Source organism: Trichechus manatus, unplaced genomic scaffold, assembly GCF_000243295.1.
Source record: "Trichechus manatus latirostris isolate Lorelei unplaced genomic scaffold, TriManLat1.0 scaffold00014, whole genome shotgun sequence".
Taxonomy (NCBI): domain Eukaryota; kingdom Metazoa; phylum Chordata; class Mammalia; order Sirenia; family Trichechidae; genus Trichechus; species Trichechus manatus.
The window spans coordinates 25,152,186-25,172,854 of NW_004443950.1; the positions used below are offsets into that span (position 1 = coordinate 25,152,186).

The following is a 20,669-nucleotide window of genomic DNA, read 5'->3' on the forward strand; positions in this document are numbered from 1 at the left end:
GCAGCCCCTCGGGGAGAACTTGAGGTGACTGGCTGGTGTGTGGGGGCTGCCCCCCTGCGCATGGTGCCCTCCCTCCAGGGGGCAGCAGCCCCTCGAGAAGAACTGGAGGTGACTGGTGTGTCTTGCCCACAGGTGTACCAGGACAATGTGTACTCTCCGGACTGCAGATTCCACTCCTTCAAGAAGGTGCTTTACGAGATGGGGCCTGAGTACTCCAGCAACGTGGAGCTGGCCTCGTTCCACTCCACCTCCAAGGGCTACATGGGCGAGTATGTGGACCGCTCGCCTCCCTCCTGCGGCCTCCCTGTGTCCTGGGGCCAGCCCAATCCCAGAGCTGCTCTCTGCTCACGGCCCGCCCCTCCGCCTGCCCCGCCATCGTTGGGCAGGAGAGAAGGCTGCCCTTCCCGTTGCTTCTGCTGATCCAAGAAGCGGGAGAGGACAGGCCACATCTCCCCAAGAGGGGAGCCGGTGGTGTTAGAGCAGTCCCTGTCAGGGGCTCGAGTAAAGTAAGGCCTTTCTCGAAAGAAACAAAACTACAGGTGAATGATGAAAGTGAAGCAGGACCCCACAGCCACTTCCGACACTAGTGTTTCCTGCCAGCCGTGTCACTTCTGTGACATCACCTGGTGCTCGAGCCGCCAGGAAGGGCAGGCTGCACAGACAAACAAGTGCCATCAGGCCGATGGGCCAAGCTCTGTGCAAAGCCGCCTTAGTGCTGGTGACCTCAGGGGCCAAAGAGTCTGCTTCAGGCTTGTGCTCACTTCTCTAGCTGATTCATTGCGCGCCTGCCGTGAGTTGAGTAGGGATTTCTGCGCCGAGGATACGGCAGTGAACAGGCCATACAATCCCTGCCTTCATGGGGCCTGTGTTCTGTGTGGAGAGAGAGGCAGCAGACAGATGGGTGACGTCACGTGTCAGATGGAGGCAACTAATCAGGGAGGAGATGGAGGTGGGGCCGCAGGCTTAGACAGCACAGCCCCGCTGCTGACAAGCTGACTTTTGAGCTAAGACCGGACAGGGAGGGAGGGAGGGAGCTGGGCGGTATCTGGGGAAGGGCATTCCTGGCAGAGGGAACAGCATGCACAAAGGCCCTGAGGTGGAAGCAACCCTGCGTGTGTGAGAAGCAGCAGAGAGGCCTGACTGGATGGGAGTGAGGGAGGGGAAAGTGGCAGAAGTGTAGAGCAGAGACGTAACAGGAGGCCAGGTCCCCAGGGCCCCTTAGGTAAGTTTCTACTTTTTGCTCCGAGTGAGAAGGGACGCATTGGAGGGTTCTGAGGAGAGAAGGTGTCCCCCGTGACTGTTCTAATAGACTCGCTCTGATTCGTGTGTGGTGACGGCAGGATCAGGGACTTCAGCTGTGTGATAGCTTCAGGCGAGATGACAACACCGTGGACAGGGTACAAGCGGTGAGAAGGTGTTGGATCCTGGCTGTGTTTAAAGTGGAGCTGACAGGAGTCGCCGATGGAAACAATGCGCGGGTGAGAGGAGTCAAGGCTGAATCCCCAGTGTTTTGTTCCAGCAACTAGACGGCCGGAGTCGTCATCATCTGAGCTGCGAAAGGCTGTGGGTGAAGCAGGTTTGGGCGATAACCAGGAGCTTGGTTTTGGACACGTTAGCTTACAATGTCTCTTCATCGTCCAGACAGATGGACATGTGAGTCTGCAGGCCGGGGCTGGCATCGGCTGGAAGTTTGGAATGGGGAGAGGTCAACATTTAAGTGGGTAGTTAGAGCCCTCCACCTGGGGGTAAGTATAGACAGAGACGGGGGCTGAGGACTGGGCCCTGCACCCCCCACTGTTCCGAGTTTGGAGGAGATGTGGAGGAACCAGCAAAGGCGAGAGAGTTCAGCAGATGAAGGCATTTGTTCCTCAGCGTTCTGTGGGCTGTTATGGCCAGGTGTTCATGGAAGAGGTAGCACATCTGTAATGTCTTCTCTGTACCAGGCGTCAGACGGGGAGGGTTCTCATTGTTATGCTGAAGGCCACTGTGTCTGCAAAGCTTGAAGAAATATTTAGGCCCAGCTGAGGGAGCTGCCCCCTTTGGCGTGGTTACCAGACTTCTTGGCTTCACTTGATGTGGCGGAGGTCGTTTGTGCCGACCATTCTGGTCTCCCCGGCAGCAGTGCTGGCTGCTTGCTGGACTTCCGTGTGCTCCCTTCCTCTTTTCCTGAACAAAAATGTTCTCTTTAACTCCTTTTTCAAACACAAGCGTGTTTATCACACACCTGCCCACCTCTCCACCCTATGATTGATGTGACGGTCGGCGCCCCGGATGTTGGTGCCCCTCGCCTCCTGCTCCTGATCACTTTACCCTTTGTTACGGGAAGCCCTTCCGAGGTGCCACCGTTTGTCTTCCCGCTCACACAGTCCCGCCGAGGAGCGAACGGGAGGCTGTCTCTGCAGTCACAGTCAGAGAAGGAGGTGTAGCTCTAGATGCTGTGGCTATGGACGTGATTTGCTTCTGAAACAAGATTTTTTTGTAACTCACTGCCTGACCTCAGCTTATGTCCATGTGATTTGACTCTGTTCATTAGGATTCTTTTTAGCTATCCCCGTTACCGTCAAGTAAATTCCGACTCATAGTGACCCTACAGGTCAGAGTAGAACTGCCCCTTGGGGTTTCCAGGGAGCAGCTGGTGGATTTGAACTGCCGACCTTTTGGTTAGCGGCCGTAGCTCACTGTAGCCTTTAACCACTGCGCCACCAGGGCTCCTCTTTTGGCTATTAAGTAAGAGAAACTCAACTTGAACTGCCTTACACTAAAGAGGCATTTTTTAAAAAAATCCATATTGGTGAAAAGTCCAGGGGGATAGGCTTAGAGTCCAGGACTTCAGAATGTCCACGGGATGCTGTTTCTGCTTTCTTTGCCCCGTTCCGTGTCTCAGCTCAGCTTCCCTTTGGGCTTTGTTTTCAGGCAGCAGAAGCTGTTTCAGCAGAAGCCCTCAGGCGGACGCTGTGGCACCAGTGAAGCACGTGCCCACCCCGGAGCCTGCACGGGGTGCGGCGCATTCAGTGGCCGGGCCTGATCCACGGGCCCACCTTAGGAGCAGGGCTAGTGTATAGTCAGGGTTTGGGATCAGCTGCTGTAACAAAGAGGTCCAAAAATGCAGTGGCTCGGACTAAGGGGACGTGTGTGTCTCTGGTATCAGTCCAAAGGTTGGGACAGTCCGGCAGGCTCTCCATGAGGTCAGTCTGGGACTGGGGCCGTCATCTCAACACAGGTGTCTATCTCCAGCTAAGGTCTCTGCCAGTGTCTCCGTTCCTCAGGAAGTGGGGAAAGGGAAAGCGGAAGGAGAGAGCATGCTGTTTCCTCTTAGGAAGTGGTGTGGGATTTGTACATTCCACTGCTGCCCGCTTGGCCACATGTGGCCACTGGTGTTGGGGGTAGGGGTGATTACAGAGGTTCTGGCTGGCTGGGTTGCACTTCGCTGAGGCTCTGTAGCTGGTGGGTTCTCTCTCCCTCTCGTCGCCCCCCAGGTGTGGCTACAGAGGAGGTTACATGGAGGTGATCAACCTGCACCCCGAGATCAAGGGCCAGCTGGTGAAGCTGCTCTCGGTGCGTCTGTGCCCACCAGTGTCCGGGCAGGCCGCCATGGACATTGTCGTGAACCCCCCGGTACCAGGCGAGGAGTCTTTCGAGCAGTTCAGCAGGGTGAGTCTGCAGGTCCCGGTGGCCAGCCCTCTCCAGGTGGCCGGACGCCTGCCTCCTAGGTGTGTGGCCTCCAGGGGGCGCACATGTTCCTCTTGGTACCAGGGGGACGTTAAGTCCCAGGGTGTGCTGGGCTGTGTTTACAGTAGGAGTTCCGGTTCCTCTTCCTGGGAGCACCCGGAGGGACGGTGTTAACACTCTGGAGGGCAGGGGGTAGTCCTGTTACTGAACTAAAAGGAGGGGAAGTGAACGGTGGGCCCCGGGTCAGTTATAGGCCGCAGTGCTGCCTCTGGCCAAACCCAGAGCCCTCGCAGCTAGACATGGTCCAGTCAGGACCTTTGTGATTACAAGGGACAAAAACTCAACTCTGACTAGTTTAAACAACAATAACAAAAAAAAAAAATTATGGGTCACGGAACCAAGAGGATGGCTCCCAGCTGTTCCAGGTTCACACCTTTTCCCGACAGTACCTGCTAATGCCCTGGACTAATTCCACTCCAGCTTTGGATGCATCCAGCTCTGAACCATCGCTAACTGTTCAATCCTGCCTGGGTCGTGTGGGCCCTACACACACCCCACAGACTGAGGGTCCCTTAAAATGTCACCAGAAGGAGGGGTCTGAGCAGGTTCTAGAGTGTTCTGTAAAAGACCTGTGCACAGACAGGGGAAAACCCAGGACCAAGTCCATTCAGAGCTGACTGGCAGGCGGCTGGTTGTCCTTGTTGTCAGGAGTGACACGGTGAGAGAGGAGAATCCACGAGACCCACCCTGTGGCCTGGAACGCCCCATGGACTCAAGGGCCCCATGCCCCAGGGCCGCCGCCTGGGCTGAGCGTGTGTGGAAGGCTTTCCTCAGGAGGACACACATCTCGCCACACCTCCCTGTCTGCTGCCCTCACGTCCACACACACCTGCCTTTCTCCAATCTGCAGCTGCCCTTGCTGTGGGAGGGACGGTGGCCGATGGTTGGGGCCGTCCTTGGTCGTCCGGAGGCGCTAACTCCCATGCTTTCTCTGTCTCTTCAGGAGAAGGAGTCTGTCCTGGGTAATCTGGCCAAAAAAGCGAAGCTGACGGAAGACCTGTTTAACCAAGTCCCAGGAATCCACTGCAACCCCCTGCAGGGAGCGATGTATGCCTTTCCTCGGATCTTCATCCCAGCCAAAGCCGTGGAGGCAGCTCAGGTCTGGGGCCGCCGGGCTGGGGCCGGCTGCTCTCTCTGGGCTCACTGGGGATGCTGGGTCGGGGGTTGCTTCTTGCCTTGGGGCACAGAGGTGCTGGCCCTGGAGCCTCTGAACTTTGTGGACCCCCACGGCCAGGTGGGGTTTACAGCCCAGGGGTGCTTCCTGCATGAAGACGACGGCCCTCACAGGTGCAGGCCCTCAAGTGCTGTGGTGACCGGGCAGGGGGGTGGGCCCCGGGTGAGTGGTGCCGAGCGGCTGTTAGCACCGGTGCTTCACAGGGAGGCGCCTCGTTGGGACGGGGCTGCACAGGGCTGGGCATGCAGCAGGAAGCAGCTCCTCCAGCCACAGGGTCCTAGAGCAGCGCTTCTCACTCACGAACACACGTGTCACTCACGTGGGGGCTTGTTCAGATGCCGACTCTAGTTCAGTAAGTCTGCAGAGGGGCCTGAGATTTCTGCATTCCGGCAAGTTTTCGGTTGGTGCCACCGACCCCACAGACTTTGAGACGCAAGGGCTAGAGAGCGGTGTCTCTGAGAGTGTCATCCTCACCCCATCCCCAGACCCTCTGGATACCTTGTGATAATTAAAACTCTGGGCTCCCCCCCAGGCCTCCTGAATGGGAATCCCTGGTGTTGGAGCCTGAGAATGGAACAGGGTCCCCCCCCACCGCCCACCAGGTGCCATCGAGTCGACTCTGATGCGTGTTGGGGACTTAATGTGTGTCAGAGTAGAACTGGGCTCCATAAGGTTTTCCATGGCTAATTTTTTGTAAGTAGATTGTCAGGGCTTTCTTCCGAGGCGCCTCTGGGTGGACTCGAACCTCCAACCTTGTGGTTAGCGTGTTAACCATTTGCAGCTGTTAAGCAGAGCAGTGTGTGAGAAGCACTGTCTACCAGGACCCCAGAGGAGCTGGGTTCCCTGAGAGCCCCCAAAGGCACAAACGTCAGGGCCTCGTTTTTGGACTACTACGTGGTGGGCGTAGGGAGGCCACGAGCCAGTGCTTGTTGGCTGGGCTGGGCCAAAAGGAGGAAGAGCAGAGGGCACAGCCCTTGCCTCCCGAGGCAGCCTTCGGGTATCTGGTTCCTGCACAGCTTCCGGCAGCGCCAGCTGTAGCTGTGGCTTCTGGGTCCTCGCAGGAAGGGGCGGGGAGGGGAGCCCTGCCGGGGCACACACAGCCTCCCACGCAGATCATATTGACTTGGAGTTTGTGATGGTGTGTTTGCGCCCCGGAGCGAATGGACCCTGAGTTCTGCCCTGCTCCTGCAGGCCCATAAGATGTCCCCGGACATGTTCTACTGCATGAAGCTGCTCGAGGAGACTGGCATCTGTGTCGTGCCTGGCAGCGGCTTCGGGCAGAGAGAAGGCACTCACCACTTCAGGTCCGGGTTCCTCTGCCTGCCTGGGCGGGGGCGGGGGGCCGGTCCTTCCTGTATCCTGGGAGACTTGGGCCTCATAACGCTGAGCACCAGGCCGGCGTCAGAGAGAGCCCACCCCAGCCCCTTCTGGGCTGAGCCCAGACCCTCTGCCCAGAGGCCGTCTCCCCACAAGGCCACCGATGGCCCACACATCCCATCACCGTGGGAAATGGTCTCGGTAGCATGTTCCCCTCTCTCCCGTCCCTTTGGAATTCCACGACAGCAGCCCACGGCACGCACGGGCCGAGAGCGGGGCCTGGACGTGGCGGGCGCCCCATAGAGCCCAACTGTACCACCCAGCAGGGTGGCCCCCGACCCTGCAGAGCTGCTGCGTCTGACGCAGTGGGGTCCACCCCTGTCCTGGGACGCCTTCTCCAAGGCTCCTTGTCCCGACAGCCCCCGCATGGACGGGAATGGTGATCCCCTGACCCGGGCACCTTCCACTGTGGCCATTTCTGTTCACATCAGCACCTTCTTCACACACGTCACTCTCAGATGTCCCCTGCAACAGGTGCTAAAAAAAGAAACGTGGTAAGCTCAGTCAGCACCTGGAGCCCAAGGTCGCGGACAGTGTCCTCCAGACAGACTAGCTGTGGCTGGTTGGCCTTTCCACCCTTAGTCAGGCTCACCTCAGCTCATTACAAGTGGTTTAACAAGTGCCAGGCACTGGTCAGGGGCTGGAGCTATCGCAGTGGATGAGGGGCTCCATCCCTCCTCAGGAAGCTTCCCACACCTCCTTGTCTCCTCTCCATAAACGGAAGAGCAAACCGCTGGGTCCATGCCTCGCCCTTTTTCCAGAACAACTTGTGTCCAGGCTGACGCCGTTCTCTTTCCTGACAGAATGACCATTCTGCCTCCGGTAGAGAAGCTGAAGACAGTTTTGGAGAAGGTGAAGGACTTTCACATGAAGTTCCTGGAGAAGTACGCGTGAGGAACGCTCAGGGCCCAGGAGGCCTCACTCGAGGCCCACCTTCTGGGGCCACCTCGGCCGCACTCCGCCTGCCTCCCCCAGCGACTCTGCCTCGGGCCTCACGGAGGTCAATGGTCACTCGATGTCATTTTGCCCAGGAGACTTCTTCCTTTGTGCCTTGTGGTTGGGACACTTCTGAGCAAACGTGAACTAACTTGCCATGTCTCAGCGGCCCTGTTTTTTGATGCCACCAAAGCGGAGGGAGACTCGCTCAGCAGCTGTGGCTTTTAGGGGTCCATGTAGGGTTTCAGCAACCAGGGTGCATGGGGTGAAGTGTCTCCGTTCTGGGACAACCAGCAGGTGTTGGGAAAATGTAACATATGACAACCACAGTGAGGACTGGCAATCCAAAACTCACCAGCGTCATCTGGGAAATAAAGCCCTCAGCAGTGTAAAACCTAGTCCTTGGACCAGTGGAGCCTGGGAGTCATTGGAGGCTCAGACAGGGTCCGCCATTCAGAGCTGGAGGCGGGCAGCCCGTGTCAGATGAGACTGGTGAGGGCAGTGGTATACGGGCTGGACAGGATGCCCGGCTGGTCTCTGGCGGCACTAGGGCTGAGGCCAAGTTCAGAAGTCCTGCAGGGGATGGGTGGGTGTGAGCCAGCCTCCAAGCTGAACGCTGTCTCCACTTTGGAGCTGTGCAGCAGTGGGGGACACCCTGCACACACGGAGGGCTTGGGGTGTCAAGGTCACTGGGACATGCTTAGGCTGGGACTCCCATCTGAGAAGTCTCTCTGGACACAGGGTGCATGCCCAGAAATAGCCCCGTTATGTGGAGGGATTCTGCCTGGGGACAGGTCTGTCCTTGGGCTTTTTTGAGCCTTTATGCACATTCCCCCCTCCCCCCCTCTGGCAGCAGCAGGGACAACAAAAGACTGAAAATAGTGTCTTTCAAATTGTTTCAAACTGGATTTAACCCATTTCTTAGCTCTTAATTGGTCAAAGGAACCCTGGTGGCACAGTGGTTAAGAGCTCGGCTACTAACCAAAATGTCAGCAGTTCAAATCCACAAGCTGCTCCTTGGAAACCCTACGGGGCAGTTCTACTCTGTCCTATAGGGGCGCTATGAGTCAGAATCGATGGCAACAGGTTTAATTGGTCGAAGTCCCTGGAAGCCTGGCTTCTGTAGATCCCATTCAGAGTTTATGGAAGTGTTCTGATAGGACATGTGTTCTCGCCACATTGGCTGCTGGCTCCCCTCCCAGACTCTGAGCGCTGTGTCCCTCTCCAGGCCATGGAGCTGGCCAAGCCGGCAGCTTCCCTGGCCTTAGCAAACCAGACTCCAGGAAGTGGCTCTGGGTAGCAACAGGCTTAGCACCTTCTTCCCCTTTGCAGAGAGCCCTCCCGCCTTACCATCCCCCCTCCCCGTGAGCAGTTAGAGAAGCCAAGGCCAGCTCAGGGTCTGGGGACCCAGCAAGTCCCAAAATGGAACTGAAGGAACTGGAGAGAGAACTCTGAAGCGGCTAAAGGAGTGAGGTTTGAAAGCAGCTTTGATGCTAGAATTTCCACACTGGGTCCATGCAGGGGAATGCAATAGAAAACTTCCAGTTCTCTTGACTCGCTAGCATTGCAATCTCTATGAAGAAAGTAGCCACCATCTCAAATAACGAATGTTTGGGAACTTTCTTTTCCTTAAAAAACTGGAAAATTTGCACGTGCGCTTGCTGCATGGTGCATAAACCAGGATGTGTTCTAGAGTCACGAAATTTCTGGCTCCTTGCTAAGGAAGGGTAGCGGTTACTCAGTATATTCTGTGTAAGAGGGAAGGTTAAATGGTAGAGGCTAGTCTATTTTTTATATTTTTGTAACAATTGCTTTTTATGGGGAGAGGAGGGATTAGTCTTTGTAGTCTTAACAAGTCCCATAGTTTTTTATAAATGTTTTCAGATTATAAATAACCCCTAAACATTTTGCAGCGTTTACATGATTTTTTTAAAGATGCCGTATACACTTTATTTGCGTTAAAATAAATAAATGAGAGGTCAGCTCGTCTAGTGGTCGACCTCGGGCGGGAACAGTGATCTCGACAGATTTGACTTTCTACGTACAGATTCTGTGCCGGTGCCTTTCCTGCCTGGGCGCCACCAGAGAAAGCCGGCTGTCGTTTTGGGCCACACTTTGAATCCACACCTGTGACGTTTTCTGTCGTTCGTCCAGGTGTGGGTTGGGTGGTGCCGGGGAAGCACTGCGCTGCGCTTCACCTCGGGCGCCATCGCCTCGCACCTCAGGGCGGGCAGGCAGTTCTGTTCTGATGTGGAAGCTTGCACGAAGAGCACACACAGGACTGCCTGTGCCCCTTTTCCAATCTGGATTCTCACAGGCATCTCCTGACAGAGGTACCTAATGACAGCTCTGCAAGAAATTTCTAAACAATCAAATACGTGTCCCAATGGTGGCTGTGTTTATCTTTCACGGTAGCTTAAGTTCAGCGGGCATCACCGATTGTACTGTTTGTTCGTTCTTGTAATTTTTGTTCCTAGCACAGCACCAAAACCCAGCTGCCCTCAAGTCAGTGCCGACTCATGGTGACCCCATGTGTTTGAGAGTAGAACTGTGCTCCATGGGGTTTTCGATGGCTGATTTTTCAGAGGGAGATCACCAGGCCTTTCTTCCAAGGCGCCTCTGGCTGGACTCAAACCTCCAGTCTTTCAATTAGCAGGCAGGCGCCTTAACGGTTCACACCATCTAGGGACACCCCTAACAATAATGAGCATTTTTCCCAATTCTGTAAACTCTAGTCACAGCTTCTCGGCTTTCATTTTTTCTTAGGTGCCCACCGTAGGAACCCTGAGCTGCTTTTTTTCACTCGAGGTGGGGAAACTTAAGGGAGTCTTCAAAATAAAATGTTGTTAAAATGAGTACAGACCTTGGCTTTCTGGCATAAGTAAAATAAAAAGTAACAGCTTATTTAGGGTCCCTGGTGGAGCAGAAAGGAACTCTGGTGGTGCAGTGGTTAAGCACTCAGCTGTTAACGGAAAGACTGGCAGTTTGAACCCACCAGCAGCTCTGCAGGAGAGAGAGATGGCACTCTGTTTCCGTAAAGATTACAGCCTTGGAAATCCCATGGGGCAGTTCTACTCTGTCCTATAGGGTTGCTGTGAGTTGGAATCCACTTGACAGCAAGAGTTTGTTTGTTTTCTTTTTTTTTTTGGACTAACCTAAAGGTTGGCAGTTCGAACCCACCCAACAGCGCCACAGAAGAAAACTCTAGCAGTCTGCTTCCGTAAAGATTATAGCCAAGAAAACCCTATGGAGCAGTTCTACCCTGTCCCATGGGGTCGCTATGAGTTGGAATTGACTTGATGACACCCAACAGCAATGACAAATAGAGGGTGGCATGCAGTGGGGGAAGCTGGAGAAGCACAGGGCAGCCAGTGAAGAAAGGGGCAGTTGCCTCTACAAGGGGTTGCACTGCTTTTTTCTAGGCTTCCCAGATCTTACTCTGTGTTGCTTTAGTTTCAATGTGTGGTTTTGGAATTAAAAACTTGTTTTTTTCTCCAAACTAAAATTTCCATGTCTTTACTGAGGAAAAGTTGGAAAATAGAGAAAGAAAAAAATTAGAACTCTTACAGGTGGGAAGAGATAGAAACCCACTCAAAGTGGTGTAAGCAGAAAAGAGGAATTTATTCCCTCGTGTAACTGGGAAGTCTTAGAGGGAAGCTGGCTTTGGTTCTTGTGTTCGCTGTCTTAAAACATAAAGGCCTGTCTGGTCCAGCTCTACAATGAAAAATCTCAAGGAAGGACTCTGATTGGCTGCCTTGATCCGTGTGTCCTTCCCGAAACCAATCTCTGTGACCCACGAGAACAGGATGCTTTCAGATCGCTAGCCCACTGGAGCCATACCATTGGCGAGGAGGAGAAGCTGGTCCCCAGAGAAAGGGGGGTTGGAGGTGCTGCTGCACCAGCAAAGCTCGTTCACCACAGACAGGGTTTTAGAGCGGGGATGGAGGGGGGAGTGCGTGCAAGGCGGGTTGAGGGTCATTGCTGGCTGATAACCAAGCAGACTGGAGACACTCTATCTTCCCTCGCCGTACATGCAAACACACGGGAACATATAGACCTCCTCACCTTTTGGAGTAAACTTGGGGTAGTTTATTATACTAAATGGATACTACGAAACAGATAAAGATTGGAAAAAACGGTTATTATTTGAAATTGTTTCTGGTATAGAGTTTGCTGTAATCACACCAAGAAAGCAATCAGCAAATGTTCAATAAAGACCCAGTATGAGCCAGGGACTTCTAGGGAATGGGGAGTCAAAAGCTACTAAGACATGGTCACTGCACTCAGGAAGCCTACAGACTTGTCTTGGGCGGCCAACCACTGTAATGGCCACCAACAAGTTCAACATTCACAATTCTAGCCGCCCAGTGGTACAGAGCTTAACAGAAGTATGTGTAATGGAAAAATTGGGGGACAGAGAAGAGTGGTTGAACACCATGATGAGCATAATTAATGTCATGAAATTGTACACGTGAAGGTTGCTGAAATGGAACACCGGGGTGGAGAAGCCCACGGTGTTTGCTCTGGCTCCAGCACTTACCAGCTCTGGGAGCCTGGCTGAGCTACTTGACCTCACTGAGCCCCAGTGTTCTCATCTGTAAAATGGGGCTAATAATACCCACTCATAGGGTGATAGGATAATTGTGAGAATTAAATGGGGAAAAAAGTATGTGTGTGTGTGTGTGTGTGCACGTATGTGTGTGTATGTGTGTGTGCACGTGTGTGTGCGCACGTATGTGTGTGTGTAACTTAGCAGAGTTCCTGGCAAGTGGTTACATTTGTCAAGCACTTTCTGCGATTATCTCCGGTTCAGAGCCGTGTCCAACAAATATTGAAATTCAAGGGAAGAAGATGCCCTAGTTATGCCAGACACAATATGAAAATGACGTTTAGATGCAGTGAGGACCATTTCCGAATGCTTCTGAATGCACTCTTTTAGCCAAAATACACAGGTCAGTTTTTTTCCCCGCCCAGCAGGGATGCCTTTTTTTTTTTAACCACAGTTTCTGAGTCTAGTTACACTACAGCTGTAAAAAGTGTTCTTTAAATTGGCTTCCATATTCTTTCAGTCATAACTGCAGACTGTTGTTAAGGAGAAGGTGTACCTACCTTAAGAAGACTGCTACTGTCAACATTACAAATACACATGCCTGCTCTAAAACCGTAAGACAGTGTGGTACTGGTGACAGGATACACAGATGATGGGGCAGGATCAAGTTCAGAAAGACTCACATAAATCTATCGCTCTGGCACAAAATGGACCACACACACACACACATCTATTGCTTTGACACGCTAGTACTGACCAAATTTTTAACAAGCATGCCAAAGCAATACAATGGAGAAAAATCTCTTCAACAAATGGCAGTACAGCAACTGGATATCCATATGGGGATAAACTTCGACCTCACCTCACAAATATACCAACTTTCAGACGGATCACAGACCTAAAACTTGACAGCTAAAACTATTAAGCTTCTTACAATAAAACATAAGAGAATATCATCATGACTTTGAGGTAAGTGAAGATTTCTTAAGAAAAAAAGGCACAAATGAGAAAGAAAAAAATGGATAAATGGGGTTTTATTAAAAATGTCATCAAAAGAACTTCTGCTTATTGAAAGGCACCGTTAAACAAATAAAAGACAAGCCACAGGCTGGGGAGAGACATTTTCAGAACATAGATCTGATTTTAACAAATGGTGATGGCATCACTGGATGTCCGTTGGTAAAAAAAAAAATGAAACAGAATCCATACTTCACACCATACACAAAAACTAACTCAAAATGGATCAAAGACCTAAATATAAAACCTAAAGCAATAAGCAACCTAAGTGCCCATCAACAGATGAATGGATAAACAAATTATGGTACATACAATGGAATACTACAAACGATAAAGAACAATGATGAATCCTCGAAACATAACATGCACAAATCTGGAGGGCATTATGCTGAGTGAAATAAGTCAATCACAAAAGGACAAATATTCTATGGGACCACTATTATAAAAATAATTTGCACACAGGTATACACACAGAAAAAAAAATCTTTGATGGAGACGAGGGAGGGGAGGGATGGGGAGGGGAAATCACTAGCTAGATAGTAGACAAGTGTTCACTTTGATGAAGGGAAAGACAACACACAATGTAGGGGAAGTCAGCACAACTTGACTAAGGCAAAGTTCATAGAAGCTTCTAGACATATCCAAACACCTTGAGGCACTGAGTTACTGGGGCTGAGGGCTCGGGACCACAGTCTCGGGACGTCTAGGTCAATTGGCATAACATAGTCCATAAAGAAAATGTTCTACATCCTGCTTTGGTGGGTAGCGTTTAGAGACTTAAAAGCTTGCGAGCAACCATCTAAGATACATCTATTGGCCCGATCCCATCCACAGCAAAGCAGAATGAAGAAAACCAAAGACACACGGAAAATATTAGTCCAAAGGACAAAAGCACCACGTGAACCACAGGCTCACCCAGCCTGATCCCAGTAGAACTAGATGGTGCCCGGCTACTACCACAGACTGTCCGACAGGGATCACAATAGAGGGTCCCTTGCAGAGTGGGAGAAAAATACAGAACAAAATTCAAATTCACAAAAAAAAAAAAAAAAAAATCAGACTTACCGGTCTAATGGTGACAGGAGGAACTCCCAAGATGATGGCCCCCAGACATCCTGCTAACTCAGAACTGAAGCCACTCCCGAAGTCCACCTTTCAGCCAAAGGTTAGACAGGCCTATAAAACAAACAATAACACACGTTAGAAACGTGCTTCTTAGTTCAATCAAGTATATGAGACCAAATGGGCAACACCTGCCCAAAAGCAAAGACAAGAAGGCAGGAAGGGACAGGAAAACTGGACGAATGGACACGGGGAACCTGGGGTGGAAAGGAGGAGAGTGCTGTCACACTGCAGGGATTGCAGGGGGCTATTGGCTAACCTTTGAGATAACACCGTACTATTTGATTACGGAAATCAGTCTCTCTCTCTCTCTCTTTCTCTCTGTCTCTCTGTCTCTCTGACAAGGGATTTCCCCCCATAATGTTGTTCTGTCCTAAAATACTTGAGCTGGCAAATCCGTCCAAAGAATTCTTAAGAATCACTAAGCTGCTAAGATGTTTTAAGCCCTTGTCTTTAGAGCATTGCTGGATCCTTTAGATTTATTATTTAATTGCTTCATATAATCAGTATGTTCTTGGGGGAAAATGTGTAAATCAAAGAATTTTAATTTTTTTAAGTAGTTACTTTTTAATAATAGACGTAATACTTATTGTAAAAAAACATTTAGAAAATGCAGATAAGAAAAAGAAGGAGAAAATCCCCCATGGAGATGTGACTACAATCTGGTCAGTGCGGAATACGAAGGTTTCTCGTTGATTTTGTCAGGTGGGATGGGATCGTAAACACATAAGAAATCACCCTTTTAAACACATACAGAAACAACATCCATTTAAAAAATGAACGCTGATGTATGGAAGCAGGAAATGCAATCATGTCTAAGATTTGTTTTAAAATACTTTGGGGGAGGAGAGAAAGTTTTTTAAAAAAGAAAGCATAGGTGAAGTAATGTGGGACAATATTGATAACTGATGAACGGGGACAACGACGGATTACAGAGGTTCACTATACTGTCCCCTCTGTTTTTGTGTATGTTAGAAAATACCCATAACAGAAACATTGTAAACACTCATAATCCTCAAACCCAGAGAAAAACCACTATTTTCAATTTTATAGACATCCTCTGAGAATAATTATGCATGCATCTACTTAAAAACTAGCACCATAGTGAATGCATTTTCAATTATTATATCATGAACTTGACAAAGCATTTTTTACAACGTTGTTTCTTAATAACTACATACTATGCCATTGAATGGATGTAGCAAAATATAATGCAGGATGTTGAGGTAATATCCAAATTCTCACAATTATAACAATCTTCCAACAAACATTCTTATATTGAATCTTGATGCACAGCCAGGATCATTTATTTCCCTCTGAAAGGGGATTTACAGATGATAAAATGTTTAAGCACCAGGGGGAGCTGGTCACCTATAGGATTCCACAGGCAGTGGTTACCTTTTTTTTCTTTTTTTTTTAAAGCAAACCCTTGCCCACTAACATAGCAATCAAGAATTTCATATTTCAGCTTTGTAAGATTAAATTGCAAAACACCTGGGGCACACATCTCCTAAACAATGCTAGTCACCAGGGGAGGTTTACCAGAGCCCCTAGTCTCTGAAACCCTCTTACTAAGATGGACGTTGATGGATTACGTGGACATTATGGACTGACACCAATCACATGCATAATTACATCAATTTAGAAGTCCTGTGCATTGAGAGGTCAGGATGGATGGTGGGTGGAGTGGACGTGCTCGCCAGCATCTTACCAGGAGAGAACTTGTTTCCTTCTTTATTACTCACTGGGCACGCTTTACTCAACAGATGGTTCCTTCTGGTATGTTCCTGTTTTGTACACAGGCTTCTGGTCACCCTGCCCCATTGACTGGCCTTGGGAGCTTGATTAGACTCTTGCATCAGGTTGCAGAGGAGGAAAATGAGAATGCTCCTTAGAAGCAAGGATGGCGAGACCAAGTCTCACGTACTTTGGACATGTCGGGAGGGACCAACCAGTCCCTGGAGAAGGACATCATGCGTGGTAAAGTAGAGGGTCAGCAAAAAAGAGGGAGACTCTCAATGAGATGGACTGACACAGTGGCTGCAACAATGGGCTCAAGCATAACAATGATCGTTAGGACGGTGCAGGACTGGGCAGTGTTTTCTTCCGTTGTCCATAGGGTCGCTATGAGTCGGAATTGACTCAATGGCACCTAACAACAACACAACACTTGACTCAGAGGTTGTCATTATTGATTCAGGGTTCCTCAGGCCCCAGAGACCAGCTTGTCCCATCCCCATCCCACCCCCACCAATTCTTTAAGTGGACAATTGATGTTCAACAAGTGTACATAAAGGGCTATCTCCTTCAAGCCCCAAGCTCTTTCTGTGTGGAAATGTTGGCACTGCCACTGCTCAGGTCACATGGCTGAGGTGAGGCTGGCCCCACCCGTCAGGTTCAGGGTTGGGCATATGACCTAGGCCCAGCCAATCAACGCACCATATGCACCCTAACATTAGGGATTGGTTCAAGGATGGCATACGACCCACACCAGGCCAATGAGAGCCCCATCTAAGACTGGCTAGAAATGTGGAGAGAAGCGCCACTTCTACTGGGGTTGCTCACTGGGTTGTATAGCATTGTGTTTAAGAGCGTGTGTTTCAGACTTTGAACTTGAACTGGAATCCCCTCTTCATCATTTATGGCTCTGGGACCTTCCTCAAATTCCTTAGTATCTCTGAGATTTGGATTCCTTATCTGTAAACCAGGGCAACAATAATTTCTCTCTTACAAGGTTGTTGTGGGTTTTGTTTGATGTAACACATTTAAAACACTAAGTACCAAGCCTGGTGTGTGTAACTCATTCCATGGTGTTGGTTGGCTTTTGACACTGGCCACACCCTGAGATGTGGAGGTAGCAAGCTGGTTCCATCTTGCTAAGCCTGTTGTTCCACAGCACTGTTGCTCCTTCACTAACACAGAGATGCTGCAATATATATATATACATATATATGTACGTGGCAAAAGACCTCTTTAAAGTGATAAAAAGCAAAGGTGTCACCTTGAGGACTAAGTGCGCCTGACCCAAGCCACGGTATTGTCAATCGCCCCATACGCATGCAAAAGCTGGACGCTGAATAAGGAAGACCAAAGATTTGATGCCTTTGAATTATGGCGTCGGTGAAGAATGTTGAATATACCATGGACTGCCAAAAGAACGAACAAATCTGTCTTGGAAGTACCGCCAGAATGCTCCTTAGAAGCGAGGATGGCGAGACTTCGTCTCATGTACTTTGGACAAGTTATCAGGAGGGACCGGTCCCTGGAGAAGGACATCATGCTTGGTCAAGTAGAGGGTCAGTGAAAAAGAGGAAGACCCTCGAAGAGATGGATTGACACAGTGGATGCAACAAAGGGCTCAAACACAGCAAGGGTTGTGAGGATGATGCAGGAACAGGCAGTGTTTCGTTCTGTTGTACATGGGGTCGCTATGAGTTGGAAGCAACTTGACGGCACCGTGTATGTGTGTGTATATATATATATATATTTTTTTTTTAATGAGGCATCACCAGATAGACTACACACCTGGGGTTTTCTGGGAAACTGACTTCAAATATTCTGTCCAGTTGATGGAAAATAAGTTGCAGTTTCTGGTCAAAGGAACAGAGTTCCTGTCCACATAGGCTGAAGATGGGCCTGAGCCATGCTCTGGGTATCTGTGTTAAGCCATTTTAGGAGAATGGGAGATCGGTGCTGGGCCTCCCGTGTCAGGTAGAATTGAACTGGTAGCAAATGACCGAAAGCCCAACTCAAACAGGCCCAAGCCAAAGAGGAACTTACGAGCTGGTGAGTTACAAGGGTAGTTTGTATTCACAAGGACTGAGTCAGGAAGGCAGTGGTGCCCTACAACAGAGGTAGGCAAACTTTTCCTATAAAAGGCCAAACCCCGCCCACTGAGGTGATTCTGACTCATAGCGACGCTATAGGGCAGAGTAGAAATGCCCCATAGGGTTTTCAAGGCTGTAATCTATGGAAGCAGATTGCCACATCTTTCTCCCACTGTAGGTTTGAACTGCTCACCCTTTGGTTAGCAGCCAAAAGCTTAACCACTGCACCAGATAGTAAATATTTTAGGCTTTGCAGACCAGTCTCTGTTGCAACTACTCAATGCTGCTACTGTAGCAGAAAAATAGCCAAAGATATGTAAGAATGGGCATGGCTGTGTTTCAATAAAACTTTATTTACAAAAACAGGTGGTAGGCTTGAGTGGAGCCCTGGTGGCATAGTAGTTAAGAGCTCGACTGCTAACCAAAGGTCGGCAGTTTGAATCCACCAGCTGCTCCTTGGAAACCCTACGGGGCAGTTCTACTCTGTCCTATAGGGTCGCTAGGAGTCAGAATTGACTCGGACAGCAATGGCTTTGGTTTTTTTTTTGGTTTAAGCTTGATTTGGCCCATTGGCGGTAGTTTGCTGACCCCTGGGTCTAGAGGAAAACCAGAGTTTAATTACTCAAAGAGATCGCATGAAGACGAGCAAAAAACAAAAGGCTTACTATAAGCCCCACACTCTCCTGGCATAGTCTGCCTTTTCTGTCCTTCTGAAGCAGAAAGAAATGAAGTCACCCGACTGGGCTGGGAACCCCTCTACCAGAAGGAGCAAAGAGAGGCTCTTTTTCTTTGTGGACCTACTTAGTATACAGGGCTTCAAACCCAGGATCTTAAAAAGAAGGGGGTCGTGCATGCTGGGGAGTGTGTGTACAGAGGTTTTACTTCTTTGCATTGCCGATTCCTTTGTGCCCATCCAAATTTCATACACCAACTTCTAGGTCCTTGACTGTCTACAGATCAAACCTCTTGGACTTTCACTGACATAATGTCTTAGGACTACTCATCCTCCGATGTGCCTCACTGCTTGCCAGGGTTGGTGTTTTTATTAACTGGAATCACGTCTTAGCTAAGTATCTACTGAGCAGTGGCAGCAGAGTGTCAAGCAACCATCATATACTCATGCTTTGGAATGCCTTGGTCAGATCCAGACGGAAATCACAGGCAAAGGCATTCTAACGATGTTCTGCTGACCAAATATTAAATAGTTTGAGGATTCCTGTGTTGAGCAACTGTAGTCTCTGGAGGTATGAGGAAGGACAAGGAAACCTGTGGGTGAATTCTTTTACAGCAAAGCTATCATCGGAGGGTTTCTGAAAGGAGTGAAGGCAGGGCTGCTCAGCAGAGTGGTGCTTCTCCATCCTTGAAGTTCTACAACTTTCACACCTCTGAAGCTATCAGCACAGCAAGCACCCAGCCATGGTTGAATCTCATCTCTTCCACAGCAAGAAATGAAGCATCGGAAGCGTATGTTCTCATAGTGGGGCCATTTCAGCGGACATCTCTTAGACTGTCAGGAGACACGGGGCTGATTCAACCCTGCTTCTCTCTCTCTTCCCTGGGATGGTGATTCTGGGTGTCCAGCTACTAACGTACAGGATCAAGCCAGAGAGAACCTAGAACCCAAGGAGCTTCAGCTATAAGGCATATCCCTAGACCAAGAGGGTAAGAGAATGGGATGGCAATGTCACCAAGTTGTCCTGTCATGCCACTGCTACCCACAGTAACAAGCTTGGAGAGCTTGGGAGTCCAGAGGGCTGGGGGCAAGTGAGCAGCTATGCCTTCTGAATAGCCCAACCCTCCTGCGAACTCTACAGAATCCACCTTCAGATGCCTGGGTGAGGCCGGAACCTTGGAGACTCAGTCCAGCTGCAATCCACCACCCACAGAGGAAGGCCGGTTCCCGGTTTCTCCTTCCCTTCCAAACGGTTCTTTGCTACAGTCAAAAAACGCAGGTAGAAGACTCCAAATAAAGACTACACTGAACGACTCTGTTTATAAACCTTTATTGGAAAGGCTACAAACTTTCTATTGCCACTGCATCTCACGTTTATAGCGGTTGTGGGGAAGTAACCTTGGAGACAGAACTACTCCGCTGCTGCCATCTTGCCCAGGCTGCTTGTGAAGTGTTTTTCGTACGATGGAGGTAGAGTGATAGGGCAATAATTTAAACTCACAGGCCTTCATTTTGTCAGGACATCTCTTTTAATTCAGGTTCCAACAGATGTAGAGATAACTACAAGTCCTATACTTAGGCTCAAGGATGGCATAATACAATTTAAAATTTTAGTTTTTCAGTTTTCCCCACGTGTCCCTTTACAAATGTAAAATGTGCAACTGCCTTCTCTTTTTCCCTGAAGTGTGCTCTAAGAATATCTACTCTGGGAATGAAAAGAAGGTAATACTCAGAAGGTGGAGGGAGAAACGTAACATTCTTCTCAGTCGTTTTACCTGATTTTTCTCATACCAGCCTAAGAGTCTTACTTCTCTGAAATATTAGTAACAATCACTGCTTCCCCCAATCTCAAATATTCAACTTAATGGAGACAGAGAATCTTTAACTTAACATTTAACGAACACAGCATTTTAAACAGGTTTTATGCAGACATGGTTCTACTATTGATTTGCTGTTACCTTATTTTCAAAAAGGGAGTGGTGGGGGAGACAGAGGCCTAGGTTAGCTTGGCCCCGAAGGGCAGCATAATTTAGGAGTTACATAACAGCATCAGTTGAAGCCAACAAAGCCTGTTTCCACCCACAGACCCACCTCTCCCTGCCTGTTGAAACCATAAACCGGGCAGGTACCTGAGAGTTAAGCTTCGGGCCAACAGGTTTCTAATGGCTGTTTACAAACCAGAACTAAGGATACGTTCTCCAGTTTTTAAGGAGACATCTGACATTTCAAAATCTGTTCTTCCTTCTAAAAATGTGACACAAAAAA

General features: G+C 49.7%; 1 protein-coding gene across 1 annotated transcript in view; it reads left to right on the plus strand.

The window, feature by feature from the left end:
• The window catches only part of GPT2 (glutamic--pyruvic transaminase 2), a 32,531-nt gene extending 24,739 nt beyond the window's left edge, over positions 1–7,792 (plus strand). Inside the window, exons 7-11 of the mRNA XM_004371631.2 lie at positions 133–269; positions 3,477–3,651; positions 4,673–4,828; positions 6,095–6,207; positions 7,084–7,792. Coding sequence (XP_004371688.1) covers positions 133–269; positions 3,477–3,651; positions 4,673–4,828; positions 6,095–6,207; positions 7,084–7,174 — 672 coding nt within the window. The 3' untranslated portion in view covers positions 7,175–7,792. The remainder of the gene's footprint in view (positions 1–132; positions 270–3,476; positions 3,652–4,672; positions 4,829–6,094; positions 6,208–7,083) is intronic.
• Positions 7,793–20,669: the final 12,877 nt, after the last annotated feature.